The 16,422-nt window shown below is 41.9% G+C and overlaps 1 protein-coding gene across 1 annotated transcript; it reads right to left on the bottom strand.

The window, feature by feature from the left end:
* Positions 1-765: 765 nt before the first annotated feature.
* LOC108790836 (CMP-N-acetylneuraminate-beta-galactosamide-alpha-2,3-sialyltransferase 4-like) lies at positions 766-14,857 on the bottom strand. The gene is made up of 10 exons (XM_018561189.1): positions 14,722-14,857; positions 13,777-13,870; positions 12,067-12,138; positions 10,191-10,288; positions 8,366-8,429; positions 7,021-7,116; positions 4,357-4,546; positions 3,311-3,451; positions 2,257-2,397; positions 766-852 (listed from the first exon to the last, which is right to left on the bottom strand). The coding sequence occupies exons 1-10, from the start codon at positions 14,855-14,857 to the stop codon at positions 766-768; spliced, it is 1,119 nt and encodes a 372-aa protein (XP_018416691.1).
* Between the last annotated feature and the right edge of the window lie 1,565 nt (positions 14,858-16,422).

The following is a 16,422-nucleotide window of genomic DNA, read 5'->3' as shown; positions in this document are numbered from 1 at the left end:
GCCATCTGGCCCCGGTGTACATATTATTATTAATACAGGTATTTATATACCGCCAACAATTTACGCAGCACTTTACATAGTCGCACATTCACATCAGTCCCTACCCTCAAGGCGCTTACAATCTAAAGTCCCTATCTCACATGCATACATAGAGGGCCAACTTAGAGAGGAGCCAATTAACCTCCCAGCATGTCTTTGGAGTGTGGGAGGCAACCGGAGTACCTGGAGGAAACCCACGCAAGCACAGGAAGGACATGCAAACTCCATGCAGATAGTGACCTGGCCGAAATTTGTACCAGGGACCCCCAGTGCTGCAAGGCAGAAGCACTAACCACTACGCCACTGTGCTGCCTGACATATATTAGGTCCTAGAGATCCTAATAGGTTGGAGAGATCCTAATAGGTTGGACTTGATGGACTAATGTCTTTATTCAACCTCAAATACTATGTAACTATATTGCAGTCACTTCTACTTTTTCCCATTATGTCGTTACGGACTTTAGGTTTGTTAAAAGATAGAAGACTGTGCCCCGTTTTATTGAAAAATGTCCTCCAAGGATTGAAATTCAAAGGTTTTTCTGTACAAAAAAAATGTAAGAGGTTCTTTGTTCTCCTTGTTCCTCATCACCGGTGGTTAAACCTTCACAGTTAGTCTTTTGTCTTTATTCTGAAGTCACTTTGCTGCTTCCGGGATGGTGGTCCACTCAGCATGTCTCGGGGAAGTTTGGTTACTTTGAACTTTCCTCTTGCAGTCAGCAACACTCCTCAGAAGTAGGTCAGGTTCTGAATGACGTGATGCTGAAGGAGATTTCTTATTGCTATTGCTTCCAGGGGTACCTTGTGTCCAGAATCCTAAGTAAAAAAAAAAAAGCAGTTTTATTTATGCTTCTTATGATTTACGGAAAACCCTGATTAGAGCATGAAGGTAAAACATTATCGGCTACCTTGTCTTAATGGTTAGTACAATAGACACAGAGCACCGGCATTCTGCAAATTGTGCATGATATTTGTATGTTCTTCTAGTGTTTGCGAGCTTACACTTTGAACACAAAAAACACGTTTTTCATAGGTGGGTCTGTCTATAAAGAAGTGAAGAAGAAAATAGAGATATGGGAAATAATGTTTATTTTTCTTTAGTTTTCAGTGACCTTGCTTACTTTGTATGTCATTGCAGTTATGTTATTATTTTAACTAGGGATGCACTGATACCATGTTTTTGGTATCAAGTAAGAGTACCTATAGCATGGAGCCGGCTTCCTGGGTAATCAGAAAGCTGGGCAGCGTGTCATTACCCGGTGCCTTGCTTCTTGATTGCCCAGGAAGTCAGCTCTGTGCTGTTTGGCCAGCTCAATACTGATTGGCCGGGATGCCGGCATCCCAGCCAATCAGCATGGAGTTGGCTTCCCGGCCAATCAGGAAGCCAGGAGGTGGGCCATTACCAGGAAGCCGACTCCATGCTGTTTGGCCGCCTCCATGCTAATTGGTCAGGCTTCATGTTCCCTTGCGGCACAGCCAGTCAAAGGAAATCTCCCTTCTGACCGGAGGTTCCAGTATCGGGGGCATTTGGGGCGAGTACTCGGTATCGGTATCGGCACCGAAACTGATGCTATTTTTGCTGCATCCCTAAATTTAACCCTTTCACTGCCAGATTTGTTGTTTGGGGGGTTTTTTTGCACACATGTTTAAAATGCACATTTTACACCTAAGGATTAGTTAAAATACCCCAGAAATATATATTTTCTAAAAGCAGAGACCCTGGAAAATAAAATGGTAGTTTCACTTTTTTTATGTCACTTAATATTAGAGCAACTGTTTATCAAACCCAATATCTCTGTAAAAATCACACTAAATTTAATTTTAAAACACAATATATTATTCAATTATTTGGCAAATAAAATTAAAATTGCATGCGTCCATGAAACAGAGACAAACTTTGGCACCCAAATTTGTCCATAGACATCACATTAAAAGCCTTTACAGGTCGTCAGTATAGAGTTAACATTAACTGATTGCCCTAGAATTATTGCTCTCCCTTTGGTGTGCGTGGCAGTACCCCACATGTGTGGTGCAATCGGGCGGCTCAAATTTACCAGAAAGCCAACAAGTCCACTTTTTAAATGTCCACTTAAAATCCCACGTTACTGCCAACGTAAGCCTTATATCAGTGGCAGTGAAAGGGTTAAATGTTCATATTGCTATCTCAGAATTGTGCCGTTTACATTCCTGTTACCTACAGCCTGATGGTTGAGGACTCACCTTCGATATTTTTATACTGCTGTTGTCATAGTAGTGGAAAGGCTGCGTATCATTCAAGTCTGGGTAACCAAAGCCTGCAATGTGGACCATGTCACAGAAGTGGATCGCAAAAGAGATTGCCATGAAGCCGGTGGTGGGTTTCTAGAAGGAGAATAGAAAACCTTTCACTCTAGAACACATATCGCCCATATTTATAAAACCTTAAAACTCAAGACCGATATAAAATATATAAACGAATGCAGAGGCCAAAAAAGAGCCAACATCTAAGGACTGGTAAGCTGAAATACAGTATATGACATCTTTCTTCTTGGGTTTAGATACACTTTATGTGACCCAAGTTAAGTTTTGATGCCTTTTACATAATTTACAAATCTGGACAGTGTAAATGATTGTCTTAAAATATGTTTCCACTTTAAAATGGAACCTGTTTATCGGGAAAGATGGTTAAAAATGAGACAACAATTTATAAATGGTCAGAGGTTTATTGATATGTATGCACTTCATACAGGGTGAGACCAGGGCTGTAGTTGCCATAATGCACCCGTGGACCTGTGTCTAGGACAGCATGGTTAGGGAAGTCAGAAAATGAATGCAAATTGAGATACATTTCTTATTTTATTGTCCTCTTCAGTCCATATTTAGACTTTTTTGTGAAATTGAACAAGAGAACTTAGGGGGCTATGGGGGGATGTTATGGAATCCTAAGGACCCATTCAGTATAATGTGCATTTTTATGCTTGCTACCACAACAGCTGTTGATGTGTTGCGGTGCTATTCATTTTTACACGCAGCAACACACGTGACAACATAGTACTGTTAGTAGTGCACCGTGTTGGATTAAAAAAAACGATGCAGGTCTGTTGTGGTGCAATTTATAAGTAGCTCTGCATATAAAACGGATTACATTCTGCTTCAAATTGTGCAGTCTAGCAGTAGTTTTACTAAAATAATCACCTGACAGAAGGGGAGGAGTTTGTACAAGAGGACTGGAACCAAAGCATTTATAGGGCACGGCTACCATTTCCAAGCCCAACACCATTTGTTACCCACATACCGCCTTCGGATTCTTGGTTTTCTTATTCTCTCCAAGTAGATTTGTGGCAGCAAATTCCATGAAATAAGGATCTAGAATCCTGATGTTCTGAGGATTCACATTCCATTCTATGGGAGGGTTCCTCCAGAAGCCCTGTTTCAGCTACAAAAATTGATACAAAATGGTTCAGTGTTTGTGTTAGATTGTGTCTGTCACCGAATGTATCCAGCAACTGGAGTCATTAATTTGCATTTATACTTCTACACCCCCACCCCCCATCACTCAGTTCTTCAGTGAATGATCTACAGTTGATGATGCAGCTACATGGTTACTTTTATTTTACTGAGGCTGTGACAAATGTGACATAAAACCACATAAGTGATCTACATGTGGGGGAATCATTCATGCAAGTGTGGTCAATGTGCAAGTGTGGACACGGATATCTTTTAGGTGGTTGGTGCTTTGATTCCTAATTGATTACCTGGTAATTGTTTTGCATGTGTATCTGGGTAAATACCTGGATAACATGTGAGATAAAGGGGTTGATTTACTAACCTTATAAACACACCACGAACATGTATACACCTCTGTAGTGTGTTCCCTCCCAGCATGATCTATGGGTGGAATCTAAACACATTTGTAGTGTGTACACACCCAGCAGGTGTGTTGTGCAAAGCCAAGCATGAATTGCAAGGTGATGTTGTGTAAATTAGCTCTATGGTGTGTTGCTTGCGTTGATGAATGCAGAAATGTAAATGCATGAGCTAACCATTTTTGTCTAAACTGTGAAGCAGCATTATATATGCATCATGTGCATGATTTTTCCATATATGGCATTAGTGGAAATATGCTTATAGAGACTTTTTGGTTGATAAATAAGTTTTGCTGTGTGAAAATCACACGCATGCGTGCGTGTGTTTAGGTTAGTAAATCACCCCCAAAGTGTTCGTGGTTTGCAGACATTTTAGATAGATGCCTTTCATTGTACTGGATGGGATATGACTAGATACTATTACTGGGTACTAATATTTATGATCTGAGAGTACAGATTACAGGCTCACACGCACCCTTTTTTCATCGTTTATTATGGTTTTCATCCACAGCACATCATTATTCTTGAATGGCACCAGTACCATCAATGTGTCTGGATTGTTGTCCAGTGCTGGGTCGGAAAAAGCAGATTCTGGGTAAAAGAAGCGCAATGTTGTCTTGCTGCCAACATCTTTCTCATATTTGTGGACGGGAGCATCGTTCATCCTGTGGAGGAAATGTGTGGATCGTAACATAGGTCAAGAATATTTCGGTGGTACCGGACTGGGTTTTGAGAAGGATATTTTCAGTTTATATTGTATGTTGAGTCTGAAAGGATTTTTATGCATGCTTACTTCTTGATCGCAGAGATGCATGCTTTTGTGATTGTACATATGTATGTCTTTATGTCAGACAATATGCATGCACATTTTCTGGGGCAAGCTTGGTCAAATGTTGCCAAGATCAAGCAGCCAGCTCCAAAACGTTAGGAGCCCATAGAAATGCAACTTTGATCTGGCATGTATTCTGACCGCCCCTGTGGCAGCCATATAAAGCGTACCCCACAGCAGCCATATAGGCAGTTCTCTAACCCCCACCACAGCAAGTACATATAGATTACCCCTCCTCCCCCAAATAATTCAATGTTTTAGTGAGCATAGGTGATATAGTGTTTAATGATTACTGCCGTGCCTTATAGCGGCCACACATAGTCGTAATCAGTAATCATAAAACTGCACCTCACGCGAAGACAAAAACAATGTGTACTACTGGGGAGCAGGACGCGGTTTGGCCAGTAGTCCACTCTTCCAGTGTGAAATTGACTTTTTTCAGTTGTCATCGTGATCTGTCGATCAAGTTGTATCCATCCCTGATCTATATAAATTCTATCAAGGGTCGATACATGGTGTAGAGGTTTAGTGGAGGTGATGTTATGTCAGCATTTCACCATCCCTTCCTTTGTTCGTATCTGAGCCTGTACAGACTTTAGGCCAGCATCAGTTGGGGAGGGTCAGGCTGCACTTGAGAGCCATGGCCCAGAAAGAAGATAGGAGGGCAGGAGAATCTGATCTCAGAGACAAACACACACATCCATTCTGCACCTGCACAACCTCTCGGACTCCTGAAGAGTGGACGCAACACTCTCCCTATTTGGTGTCTCCACAAGGCACTCCAGGCACCACTTTTAGCACTCACAGGATGCCTAGTGTTCAAGAAGCAATCTTTAGGGCACTTTTTCCATTTGGCCTCATGACCGGGACGTGTCCAGCACTGTTTTATAAATTAGGTGCTATCCTTTGCCAATGAGATTGATTTCAACAATTTGCCACCATTCAATGCCTATAGGTAGCTTTAAATCATGGCTGGGCAAGTCCCAGTAGCCTAGCAGCCAATGCACATTAAAGATTACAGCTGGCGCCTAACTTTTGAGGTTTTCTCTAGTTGCTGTCAGTGGAGATGATGCCTAAAATAAATGTATGATGGCTTCCATATTAAACAATCCTGCAGGCCCCTAAATTACATATGAATTTGTCCTCCCCTGCTTTCAATTTTACTGCACAATGCTGAGGACATTGTAACATATTTATTTCATGCTATATGGAAATCTGACACATTATTGGTCTTAAGAAAGGATTGGTAGTTTTAGCGTTCCTACATTCTGCTGCTTGGCACTAAGGAAGATTTAACTCCAACCGGTTTATTCTGTAGAAACCCATAACAACATAACAGATTAATCTTTTACTGATTGGATTACAGCAGGAAATATTGGTTGCAGTACTTCACATATCATTAGAACTAGGGATGCACAGATACTTTTCGAGTACCAGTGCCGATACTTGGCATTTTCATGAGAACTCCCAGGGTTGCAGCTGGGACCGGGCTCTGGCGCTCCACCACCGTCCTGAAAACATTAGTATGTATTGTTTTAGAAAAACTGTCACATGACAATGAACAAAAATGTATCAGTACTCGTACTTGTAAGTACTTGGCAAGTACCAGTACTTGTACTCGCAAAACTGGCATCTGTACATCCCTTTATTTATATTTATAAAAACAAAATCATACATTAAAACAGAGATGTACAAATCCCAGGAGCTCCGTGTGCTCCTTACAAATGACAGCTGCCTCCTTACTTTTACATTTTTCTCTAGTGTAGTCTTGGAGCTCAAAAGTATCGGTACATGTACTCGTACTTGTACCGAGTACTGTACTCGGTATCTGTGCAACCCTAATTAGAACTGTATTATTGATTAGGGTTGTAAGGCTGGTGAGAGACAGAATACATTTTCAGACAAATCTGAACCCCCACATGGCAGCAAGTGCTCCATGCACTACAGAGTGCATCTCAGACTTGCAAGATTGGCTCTGCTGACCTAGAAGGTTTCTGTCCATGGGAAGGTGGCAGGAGGAGAGCGGTGCACTGCACACAGATGCTGGTGGTGCCACCTGTCGAGTGGAGAATGCTAGCAAACAGGAAAAGATTTATAATCTGTCCAATTACTGCTCCCAAGGAGAGCGGCTGGCCAACAGTATGTATATTTGCCACCATAGAAATCAGATTGTGTCTGAATCCTGCATAAATGACCAGGTGGGGCAGCTGTCATCTCATGTCTATGGACTGTTTAAGGAAGAAGAATACTAAGAACACCAAAGAAGTTGTATCGTAAGACAGCCAGTCTGTGCTTTTTTAGCTTTCTCACCTGATCACTATATCGTATGTATTAATAATGTCACCCAGAACGCTGTCCTTCATGCGGTATCCATTCCCAACCACAACACAACGCTTGCACTGCAACCTTATAGACAGAAAATAGGGATTGTATTACTGTGTTTGACATGAACACATTAGGCTTTCATTGAGACAGAGTCTGAAGTTACAGCTGTCATAGAATTCTATAATCATATATATTAAAAAAAGAAACTTTTGTTGTAATAATGACCTTTCGTCCAGAGCTGTCCCCACATTACTTCTTCTTCTCCACCAGATGTTCTCAATCTGATAGCTAGCTTCATATAAACAACTTGCTCTGAGCCCATGGGCCTGCGTCCAGCCTGTGACTAGACAGTGAATGGAGAAGCACCACAGTGATAGGCTCATCTCTCTGTCACTCTGCTTTTTCTTTCTATTAGCTTGTCCCATGGCAGCACATTCACCGATTGGCTTCTTATGCTTTCTCTCTCACTCCCAGTCTGAGCTCTGCTGTACAGAGGTTTACAAGAGGCTGATACCATCCAGGTATTTACACTGCTTGCATTAAACAAAATTGATGATCGCCGGTCTGTCCGGTTGGACTGGCCCACACGCCTATACAATGGTGGATTGTAATTGTTGAATGCTAAGGCCGCCCAATGCACACTGTATTAGCTATTATAACTTCTGCTGTTCTATTATTCAACACCTGACAATACTGTGGATAATATGTGTTTCTCAGTCCATCTGTATTGGACGCTTTTTTGTTCTATCTTTATATGCCAATAAAAACGTATTGAATGTTTAAAAAAAAAAAAAATTGATGATGTATATAAATTAATACAAATTAATACAGAGCTACATTATTATTATTTTTTTTTATGTATGCCTGGAGTTCAGCTTTTAGCAGAGGGATGGTCAAAAAAGCGTAAAATATTCTGAATAACTAATAACATTCCAAATATTTCACTAATTAATATTCCTTCTATTTATCCTCCATGCAGGTGCACCCGATATTTGTGGGTTTTGATACATAAGTTAGTGGTGTATGGTCGATAAACAATTGTTAATGTTTTAGATATTTGGCATTGTCCAGCACAGCGGTTGTAATTCACCACACTGGGAGGATAATTTACAGCATCGAGGATTGATTAAATGATATTTCAACTTAATAAGCAAATACCCTAAAGAAGTAATGCATTAAAAACCTGGCCACATTACAGCAGTAATTACAAAGGGTTCAATTGGGCTTTAAAAAAAATTACTTTATCTGGTATGAGTGATTGTTCTTCCCTACTGTGGCTGACACAAGAACTTGGCATTTTTAAACAAGTCTTTTCATGAATATGTGTTACCTTTCAATCTCTTGTGGGAGGTGGTAATAATTTGTAACAGCGAGCACCTGCATTATTGTATCTTCTGCAATAAATAGACAAGTTAGTTATGGAATTGTTTTTCCAGCTACTTTTAGTGCACATTTGTGTCAGGTGTAAACTATGATTTGTTTAACCTGTGTAGTTGAGCAAAACAAAGTGCACTTATCCTTTTTGTTCCCCAACCACTGATCTGAACAATCCCGTTCTCCTCCTCCCCAGATCTGTACTTACTGAGATCCGCTGTTGTTTACATGCAGCACTACGGTGCTCCCTCTGCTGGCTGCACCTGCACAATGCAGCCCTATAGACTTCTATGGGGCCGTCTTCAAGCTGAAATGCGGATGCAGCCATGGGGAAGGAGACTTGCAGGCTGGATGTCAACAAACAATGGAGCAACAGCCCTCAGATCTCGGTAAGTATAGATCTGCAAATGATGAGGTGATATTGCCTAGGTCAGGGTAGGGGGGCAAAAGAGTATGTGCAGTTTGTCTAAACGTGCACTTATTTTTTTTATGCTACATCAAGAGAGCGTAATTTAGTTTGCGCTAGCTTTAAAAACGTTGTATTGGCATTTATAACCAGTGGAGTCCAATAAAAGTAATGATATACGGTAAAAATAATTATATACAATAAACGTAATGCCATACAACTTTATAGTTCATATTTAAGTGACACCATTCATTTCTAAAGCATTAGGTTGAAAATGCAAGCTTTTTAAACTCTGCATATTGAGTTATTTGCTTGTTTCAAATGTTTGAATATTTACTGTGTCAGCTAAAAAAAATATTATCCCTTTAACGCCAAACTTTCTGCATTTGTACAGCTCTAGGATATTGTGCTTTACTATGCAGACTATTAAACTTTACCTTTCGATCCTTGCTCCTGAATAATATTAAACGTTACATCCCCACCAGCCATATACACACACAGACATGACAGGCAGTGGCAGAACAATCGCCATAGCGACCCAGGCGGCCGCTATGGGGGCCTGGGCACAGGACATCCCCTTTATGCTGTGCGGGTTGCCTGGGTCGCTATGGCATCTCAGGCTGCTGGCTGTCACTGGCGGCTGTGAGGAGGAGTGCGCCGCTGGTCAGATCACTGACAACCTGTCAGTGATGTGTGCAGCGGCACGGTCCTCCTCACAGCCGCTGCTGAGTCATTGGACAGCCAGCAGCTGCGGAGGAGGAGGCTGGGCCTGGCGTCAGCAGCGAAAGAGGAGGCGGGGTCCAGCAATGGAGGAGGAGGGGCCCGGCGATTGAGGAGACGGGGCCCAGTGACGGAGGAGGTGGGGCCCGCCAGAAACCATGCAGGAGGAGGAGGCAAACATTGGATCGGGGCTGACAGGCAAGGGTTTGATCAGCCCACCTGAGACCATGCAGAGCCCACCATAGAGAGTCTATGGTGGGCCCTGCAGCGTCACTCTCAGGTGGGCTGTTTGGGTTAGCAGGTGGGCATAACTAGAAATCACAGGGCCCCATACAAAATTTTGCTATGGGGCCCTGTGATTTCTAGTTACGCCCCTGACGACAGGACAGTGTTTGTTGAACCTGAGTAACCCATAAATATGTTTTTTGGGTCATGGGAGGAAACTAGAGCGCACAGAGCAAAGCCACTCTAGATGTTTTAGCAACATACAAACTCTATGCTCCTGGAACTCTCAGCTCTGGACCCCAGCATAGTACACGGCAGTTAAATGTGTCTATGTTGGCAGGTTCATATGGCATCTCATGCGGTATTCTTCAGGTTATTGAACATTAAAAGATCAGTGTGCTTTTTTGTTGTTGTCTTTAAACCACCTTACCGCTGCCCTTTGTGCCACACGGCAGGGATAAGTTGGACTGTTTCGTCACCCAGAAATATTCGCTGAGCTGAAGAAATACCGGATGACCGTTGGAATAACTGAAATACAACACATAATATTACATGAGCAGGTGTTTATGGTAGAGAAAACTTTTTTCTGCCTTTGTATTGGTTATATTTTGTGAACGTTAACCTGCAGCGAAGGAAGCTAAAAGGAGAACTATGAGGTGAGTGATTTACAATCATCCTCATAGTTAGAGCCAACCTGTGACAATGCAACTGTCACAGGTCGGCTCTATTGATCGGGAAGTGAGTGAACACATACCGCCGCTCGCTCACTTTCCGATCACCTCCCTGCAGAGAGCTGTGACTGTCAGTCACCCGAAGGGATTCCCCTCTCCGATCCTCCAGCACTGACTGGAGGAACGGACGGGGGAGGGGGCGGGCAAACCGGGCTCTGCCTTTAGATCGGCAGATCCAGCTGTCAATCAGCCAGCTGGGTGGATCTTGACAGTATTGTCGGGATCCGTCCCGGCTGTGGCGCTCTTAGCATATAGCGAACTATAACTCACCATATACTGAGCTTTGGGTCACAGGAGGAGGTTAGTATATGTCCCCCTGTGACCCTAAAGAGAACTATGGGATAAAAAGGTTACCCCATAGATCTCTTTTAAAGTGAATCTTGTTATTGTGACACTAAACTCAGGAGTTAAATCTTAAAAATACATTCACATACCTTAAATATTAACAACAATGTATCTTATTTGTGTATCACTCGGCTGTAGATCCTCCAATCATCTCTGAATTGGTGCTGACACTGACCTTTCTTCTGGAGGGGGGCTACTTTTGTTCCCCATGGTCCCCGTGTGTGTTGTAAAGTAGTTAGCGCTCCAAGCTCGCTCCCGGGATGGACTACAATCTTATGTTTAGTTTACTAATTTGTATTGAGATTGTAGTCCATCCCAGGGGGAGCTTGGAGCTTGAATTTTGTATCACTTTAACAGTACATCTTTGTATATAGCAGGAGGGACTCCAAGAGAGAATAATAGAAATTGATTGGAAACTTATGAAAGGTAGTTCCAGCATTTGCACTTCTGTTAATTTGTATACTTTGCGTTATGCAACAGGCCAACCTCAAAATAATTTTTAAGATTCTCTTATCTGGTAATGAGTTTTTAAGAATTGAGCCCAACAACAGCTATTATATTATTAATATAATTATTATTATTATCATTATTAGTAGTAGTAGTAGTAGCTGTAGCAGTACTGCTGTGTTAGAATCTATGGCAGGTATTTCTGTAAATAAAAAAAGTTTTCATTGCAGCTGAGCTGTAAATGAAAAATTATTAATAAAACTTTGGACATGAGATAAGGGCAAATAACAAGAAGTCCATAGTTCCAAAGTACGTAAATAATTATTTTTTAACAGTAAATCAAGATAAAGAAAAAGACTGATCATTCGTGTCCGTACCAGTTGCATCAGTTATAACTTTAGACTATTGGATTTTGTATTAAGTGTCCTTAATGAGACATTTTATTGCAGTCATTATTCTTACCATTGGATGAAGTTGTCGAGTTAGATAAACAAAATGATAGAAAAAAACCCGTAATGGAATAAAGTGATTTTTAAAGGAGATGGATGATTGGAGGAATGCTTATATGTAGTGTGAACCATACCTAGTTATATGAAGCATATGTAATGCAGTAAGTCATTTTTTTTTTGTTCATTCACCATTTCTAAAAATATTTAGAATGACTGCTAAATGTGGAGAGAGAGAGAGACAGACAGAAAGAGAGAGACAGACAGAAAGAGAGAGAGAGAGACAGACAGAAAGAGAGAGACAGACAGAAAGAGAGAGAGTGTGATGCATACTTACTTGCTGATAACAGCAGCTGCTCTAGAAGCCACGACTCCTGGGGTGCATCTGCCTCTGATATTCTGATATGACCTGTTGTGAGGTGCAAACCAACAAGACACATTAGTTCTCATGTGAACAGAGACAGAGAGCTGTTTTATGAGAAGTCTGTGCCTTTGATGTTTGTAAATTTCTTCTATTTGCTAGTTAAATACATATTGGGGATTAAAGCCCAACTCTGAAAGTTGGGCAACCAGATTGAAATGTTGTGTGTTAAACACAGAAGCCAGCAATTCTTTAAACATTTATTTATTAAAATTTCACAGAATGGTAAAGTTAACATAATTCTACAAAACTGTGAGCAAAAAATTAGGTCACTAGTAGAGATAAGAGTGGATGTACCAGATACAAATACAAAGCTCACAACCAAAGCTCAACAAAGAAATAAGTATAGTTTTAGGATGATGAAACCGGGGACATTCATTTGTAGACCCAAAGCACATGTCCTGGGTGGTTAAAGGAGAACTATGGGGTTAAGGCTTTTCCCCATAGTTCTCCTTAGGGTAATGGGAGGACACAAATTAGTGTCCTCCCATCACCCTAGGCTCAGTATACAGCGAGCTACAGCTCGCGGTATACTGAGACGCCGCAGCTGAAACGGATCCCGACAATTGTGCCAGGATCCGCCCAGCTGCGTGACTGACAGCTGGCTCTGCCTATCTAGAGGCAGAGCCAGCTGTACCCGCCCCCTCCCCCGTCCGTTCCGCCAGTCAGCGGTGGCGGATCGGAGCGGGGAGAGGGGAATCCAGCCCCTCCCCTGTCACGGCAGAGAGCCGTGACAGGATCGAGAGGTGAGCGAATGTCGGTATGTGTTCGCTCACCTCCCGATCTATTGAGCCGACCTGTGACAGTCTCATTGTCACAGGTCGGCTAGAACTATGAGGTGAGTGAAAAGCACGTCCCTCATAGTTCTCCTTTAAAGGAGCTAGTTTTACTTCTTCCTGATAGTGCCAATGGCTTACCCACCTCCTCCTTCCATTAGGAGCATGAGAGAGGGCATTGGTCAGCCCTCAACATGTGTAAGTGTCAAAACTGGGATTATAGAGTTACAGTTCAATATAGTTCAAGTAAAAGTGTGTGCAGGCATTATACATTTTAGAGTACCGTATTTTTCGCTCCATAAGACGCACTTTTTTCCCCCCAAAAGAATCCCGACGCCCGAGACATGCAGTTTCGGGCGCCGGGCGAGTAGTAGGAGCCACTGCTCGGCTTTAATACGAGTGATCTAATGAGATCACTCGTATTAAAACCGAGCAGCGGCGACGATCGAGATTACCATAGAGTAGACGAAGAACAAACGTTCTTCGTCTGCTCTGTGTGATCACTGAGAGACTGGCGCTGTAATCACAGCGCCACCTGTCTCAGCGGTCACTAACTGCAGCTTCTGTCACAGCTTCTGTCATAGAAGCTGTGACAGAAGCTACAGTCTGTTGAGTGTTCCATAAGGCGCGCCGGACCTCCCTGCGTCCTATGGTCCGGTGCGTCTTATGGACCGCAAAATACGGTATATCACTGTAATGCTGCAGCCAGTTCAGAACATGTATGGTACTAATGAATTGGCTTCAGTAATATTTTCATGATGTTGGTCCTGATGTATGACTGCGCACCGTTTAGCTTTCTAAAACTTCATATCAAATTAGAATTTTAAAAAGCAGAAAACATTTGTCTTACCTTGGCCACCTTGTTCCATAGTTTCCTTTGGTCATGTAATATATAGTTGCACACCATATCACTGTGACAACCATTGCGAACCTAACCTTCCATCCTGCAAAAAGCAAAACATTCGAACTTGTGAGGAAGAACCTGAAAACGATAGATCTGTGAGCAATCGGAAACATTAAATGGTGTACTGACACAGCACTCTGTAGACTTTAAACCATCACAATTACTAATCACTGTATTCATTGTAGAGAACAATTTGCATTGAGATGAAAAAAACAAGATTTTTCATGTTGTTAGTCTAAGCTTTGTTTTACCCGTGTGATTGAAGGGGATATTATTTGATATCATAGAATGTCAGAAAGCTTATTTTTATTATTATTATAGGATCACATCACTCAAAGCTGATATTTCAGTGTTTGGGGAATGCTGGAAAACGAATCCCCTTAACGAGTTCCTGGGCCTGTACGCCTTCCATAGCCAATGAAGGGTATCTTTCAATTAACTTTTGCTGGAGAAGCCAAGCCGAAGGTTATTGGCGGAACAGTCAATGAGCTGCATTCAGTCCCTGTTCACACCTAGACGCAAAACATAAAAAGCAATGCATTCCTACGGGGCTTGTTCACACCTGTGCATTAGTACACGCAACATGGGAAAAAGTACATGCATGATTTTTTTTGGCAGATATCAGCGCATTCTATCTCAACAGACTGTAGTGTAGCTGCAAACACACACGCAAAAACTTGCTGAATTCCAAATGCCTTTGTGTGATCGGAGACTTGCTGTTTGTGTATTCTGACAGTGGTGGTTGCCAGCTGTCCTAATACAATAGCCAACAGGGGACATGGCGATTGAATTAGGGTGTCTGTGGTACCTGTGCAGATATAAATGCTGGAGTATGTTCCTGATACTCACTAGTAGGGTTGAGCTCAGGTTCGGACTGAACCTGGTTCAAACCTGAGCTCCTCCAAACCCGAAAGGGAGATGGGTCCACCAGCCCAATCAGCTGCAGGCCGGCACAATCCTCACCCCACAGCTGTAAATAAATGGGTGGAATGTCTGTGCTGACATCATTGACTTTATACGACCTCATGGCCATACAAAGCCAATGACTTCACATTTGCTTTACTTATTTGCAGCTTTGAGTGGGGAATTCCCTGGCTGCAGCAGCAGTGGAAGGAGCTTCCTTGTGGTTCCTAGGAGCTCAGGTTTGGACCAGGTTTTGCTATTCAAATGTACATAGTGAGGAATATATGCTTGTGTAAAAAATAAAATAAGGACAAATATGTTTACTTTGTTAGTGATTTTTTTTATCTATTAATTGTGACACTGCTATCTTTGTCCTTCCGACTGCTGCAAAAATACAAATTCCATGATACCATGTATAACCTGACTAGTAGAAGATGCTGGGCCTCGCAGTTTTTCAACAAGAGAATTAAGTTGTTCATTGTCATTTCATCTGGCCCTGGCTTTTGCCAGTTTTCATACTTACAACCACAGAGTAGCAGCTTCATAAAAGTTAGTCTCATAGTTAGTTTATCTTTGGAAAATGAAAGCAAATAGGACCATGTTTGTCAATCGGCATCATTATAAAGGTCACCATGCGCCATAGAGCTGTGGTATTTTTTTACAAATAATCCTGCAGAGGTATTTTTACATTTTACAGGAGGACGGCACCCTCCATTCTTTCACCATATCATGTGACCCGTCTACCTCGATGCGTCATGGTAATTGGTTTGGGAATTTCCTGAAATGCATTGCTTTGTTATCTGCCAACATATGCTCTGTTTTTGTTTTTCTTCACAGAAGATTCACATAATCTGTCTATGGAATGGACACATTTAACTGGACTTCTGTAATGGGACTTCCTCATTTCAAATGATGAACTATTTCTGTAACTGTATTCTCAGGGCCGACCTTAGGCCTTTAGGCGCCCTGTGCGAGAAAGCTTTACAGCGCCCCTCAGTGACCACACCGCTCAGTGGCCACACACCCCAGTAACCACACCCATTTTCCCCAATATCCGCACCATTTAAAGATTCCTATTTTGTTAAGCCGCAAAGAAACATATTAAAAAGTATGATAAAAATAAAACTTGTATTCAAAGGTTTTAAACTTGTAGGCACAATGTAAGTATTCTTATCAAATAAAACAATAGTACAGTAGGGAAGCAATAAATGTCAAACTAAAATAGAGTCTATAAAAATAAAGTGACAGGATGTCATGCCGATCCCTTTCTTCAAGTCAGTATATTTAGAAAAGTAAAAATAGAAAACAGAACACAAAACCTAGACTACATGTAAAATGAATGAATTACTATATGTCCGAATATACGAAAAATGTATTCAGGCGCATAATAATTTGTTTGAGAATGTGCGGCGGCCATGTTGGCCATGGTGTTCTGTGAATGCGTGCCACCATCTTGGAGGTGGGGAGCATGACGTTACATGACGCCATGCATGCGTGGCGTCAGGTGATGTCACACGCCGATATTGGCCGCACCATGTTGGTGTATACCTAGATATACACCAAGATGGCGGCGCCCAACAAGTGAGGTGTTATATGATGTCATGCGCCCTGCTTCCAGAACACGCCTATGGCTGAATCCAAAATAGCATAAAAATTTGTTTTGCACATGTCTAATAAAATGTGTGTGTG

This window comes from Nanorana parkeri, unplaced genomic scaffold, assembly GCF_000935625.1.
Source record: "Nanorana parkeri isolate BGI_ZX_2015 unplaced genomic scaffold, ASM93562v1 scaffold506, whole genome shotgun sequence".
NCBI classification, from domain to species: domain Eukaryota; kingdom Metazoa; phylum Chordata; class Amphibia; order Anura; family Dicroglossidae; genus Nanorana; species Nanorana parkeri.
The sequence above is the reverse complement of the archived record's forward strand: the minus strand, read 5'-3'. Positions and strand labels throughout refer to the sequence as shown.

Excerpts from the sequence above, each read along its gene's own strand:
- LOC108790836 (XM_018561189.1), bottom strand. The coding sequence starts at position 14,857 with ATGAGGTCGTATAAAGTCAATGATGTCAGCACAGACATTCCACCCATT. Across the intron at positions 13,871-14,721 it reads TCGGGTTTGGAGGAGCTCAG|GATGGAAGGTTAGGTTCGCA; the intron begins GTTTGAACCAGG and ends TGCTTTTTGCAG. Across the intron at positions 10,289-12,066 it reads GCAGCTGCTGTTATCAGCAA|TTATTCCAACGGTCATCCGG; the intron begins GTAAGTATGCAT and ends GTTGTATTTCAG.